This window comes from Polistes canadensis, unplaced genomic scaffold, assembly GCF_001313835.1.
Source record: "Polistes canadensis isolate GaletaPanama2010 unplaced genomic scaffold, ASM131383v1 scaffold_133, whole genome shotgun sequence".
Lineage (NCBI taxonomy): Eukaryota > Metazoa > Arthropoda > Insecta > Hymenoptera > Vespidae > Polistes > Polistes canadensis.
In genome coordinates this window covers 1-2,259 of record NW_014569680.1, presented here as the reverse complement: position 1 = coordinate 2,259, position 2,259 = coordinate 1, and the positions used below count along the sequence as shown (strand labels likewise).

At 27.4% G+C, this 2,259-nt stretch overlaps 1 protein-coding gene across 1 annotated transcript; it reads right to left on the bottom strand.

Moving 5' to 3' along the window:
* Positions 1-690: 690 nt before the first annotated feature.
* On the bottom strand, positions 691-2,039 carry LOC106788283. The gene is made up of 3 exons (XM_014751423.1): positions 1,988-2,039; positions 1,714-1,910; positions 691-1,609 (listed from the first exon to the last, which is right to left on the bottom strand). The coding sequence occupies exons 1-3, from the start codon at positions 2,013-2,015 to the stop codon at positions 1,325-1,327; spliced, it is 510 nt and encodes a 169-aa protein (XP_014606909.1). The 5' UTR covers positions 2,016-2,039; the 3' UTR covers positions 691-1,324.
* Positions 2,040-2,259: the final 220 nt, after the last annotated feature.

Sequence of the window (2,259 nt, the reverse complement as noted above, 5' to 3'; positions counted from 1 at the left end):
TTCTTACTCGAAACAGATTTGGAGAATATTGCACGGCATGTTCACGTGCGAAAAGAAAAAAGAAATAAAAACGAAATTTTATACTAATAGTGGTGGTCCCTTTCTAATTAATTAAGATTCTACCGACTGTAATTATTTAAAAATATATTATCGGAAGAAAATTGGTTGATTTTCTGATAATATTGTTGCGAATATTATGCGCATACGATGCGCACATGTTACGCAAAAAATTTAGACTAATACTGTATAGGAAGAAATAAAATTTAGGACAATTAAATTAATTGTAATAATCGTGTGACATCGAGATCGATACTCCACCGATGAGATTATAAAAAAGAAAAATATTTAATGTTCGCGCGTTAGAGAGAGAGAACATTAATATTAATGAGCATCCTAATTGTTGCATACAGAAGGCTAATGTTTGTTCGCAAATTAATATTATTATATAATTTTGAAGAGCTCTCTGGAATTGCGTGAAAGATTTTTTTTCTTTACACTTGAATATTCTTTTATGAAATAGTATGATGATATTTTTCTTCTTCTATTCTTTCAATCTATTTTTTTTTTTTTTCGTATTTTAGCCAATTCATATAAATTATAAGCATGTAAATATACATTTTAATAACGAAAATTTATATGTTGTATTATATGTAACAATAATTTTTTATGCGGACAAACATACATACATTAAAAAAATCATTATCATCATCAAAATGATATGTCGTTAATTCATTCCTGTCTCCTTGCATTCGTAATAATGTTTAAGTAAAGATACCTTGCTAATTTCTTTTACGAAGAGATTTTTAGCGATAAAATCAATTGAATGTATAATCAATAACTAACGAAGTTAATTGTATTTATATAATGTACTCACTCATGAATCAACATGCAAAAAACTAACTGCATAAAGTCGCAATTCTTTACCATCTTCAGAAGTCAAAGATAAAGTAGTCTCATATACTTGTGAATCAGTTGGTAAAAGATGAACGGTCATTGGAACGTATTGATTTGCTAATCTAACATCTGCGTACATAGTAGTTTAAAAAATCAATACTTTAGCATTTACAATATTTAAAATAAATAAATAAAAAGAAAAGGGGAAACAATTTAAGATTAAGCGAGTATACTTGCCATTTATAGTAAATGTTTCTGGTAGTGTCAGAAGAAGATCACTTTGTTCAGATGCAGAAACAAAGTACGTAACTTTTGCATTAAATATATGCACGAATTCTAAATCCGTGTTATCAACGTTATGACCCATGAGCCAGTGTATTAATCTCAGTCCAATATAAGTATCTAATAATTAATACTTCATTTATCTTTGTCATAATATAATATTTTCATTGAATGGATAAAAAACTAGAACTTTAGTTGTTTGTTTACTTAAATATCGAGACCAGAACGCACGTTCTTTATTGTCTAAGGTTTTTTGAAACATATGACTTATACAGTTCCAAAGTTCATTATTCCGAGATGGTATAAGAACTTCAACATTACAAGGACAATCCTCATTCGATCCCAAACCATCGGTGCAGGTACACTCTTTGTTTTCATTATTCCATTGTACCACAATACGATCAATAACCGTTGATTGATATCGTGAAATTATCTATATTATTATATTATAATAATAATACATGAATAAATAATTGTTAAAATTATATACTACATATAATTAAGATATTTTTAAATAATAATTAATAATATATTAACTTGAATAATAAAATCACCCGTTTTCGATTGGCAAATAAGCCAAAATTGTTTGGAAGTAGGTGATATGCACGCAACGGTGATTCCTAAATTTGCCTCAGTTACGTCTTCGTCAACTATGATACTTTTTTGATTCAAAAATAATCTTCTTGGTACTTTTCTTGTTCGTAATTCTGACCATTTAATCATTTTTAAATTCGCTAAATGAAAAATTCATTCATTTAATTTCAGGTTGATATTTTTTGGTGTATATATAATTTGTGTACATATTACATACATGGCTTGTTCGGTTTTTCTTCCGTCATCCATATTTCGTATTCTGCTGCATTTGTATAGGGTATTTTAATAATTAAAATAGTATTGAAAATTTGATACAATTTACTACGTATAATATGTTCTTGCGATACTTCTAAGCTGCTAATTTTACCTTCCAATACATAAGTTTGATTAATACCAAATTGTGGACCATATGCAGCACCGCAAAGCAATAAATACGCTAAAAATTTACAACAATGAAATTAAATAAATTTAATATTATATATATATATA

What these genes read in the sequence shown, in the direction of transcription:
- LOC106788283 (XM_014751423.1), bottom strand. Translation starts at nt 2,015, where the DNA reads ATGACGGAAGAAAAACCGAACAAGCCAT. An exon ending in AGAAAAACCGAACAAGCCAT is followed by an intron (nt 1,911 to 1,987) that starts GTATGTAATATG and finishes TTTTTCATTTAG; the next exon opens with CGAATTTAAAAATGATTAAA. An exon ending in CGGGTGATTTTATTATTCAA is followed by an intron (nt 1,610 to 1,713) that starts GTTAATATATTA and finishes ATAATAATATAG; the next exon opens with ATAATTTCACGATATCAATC.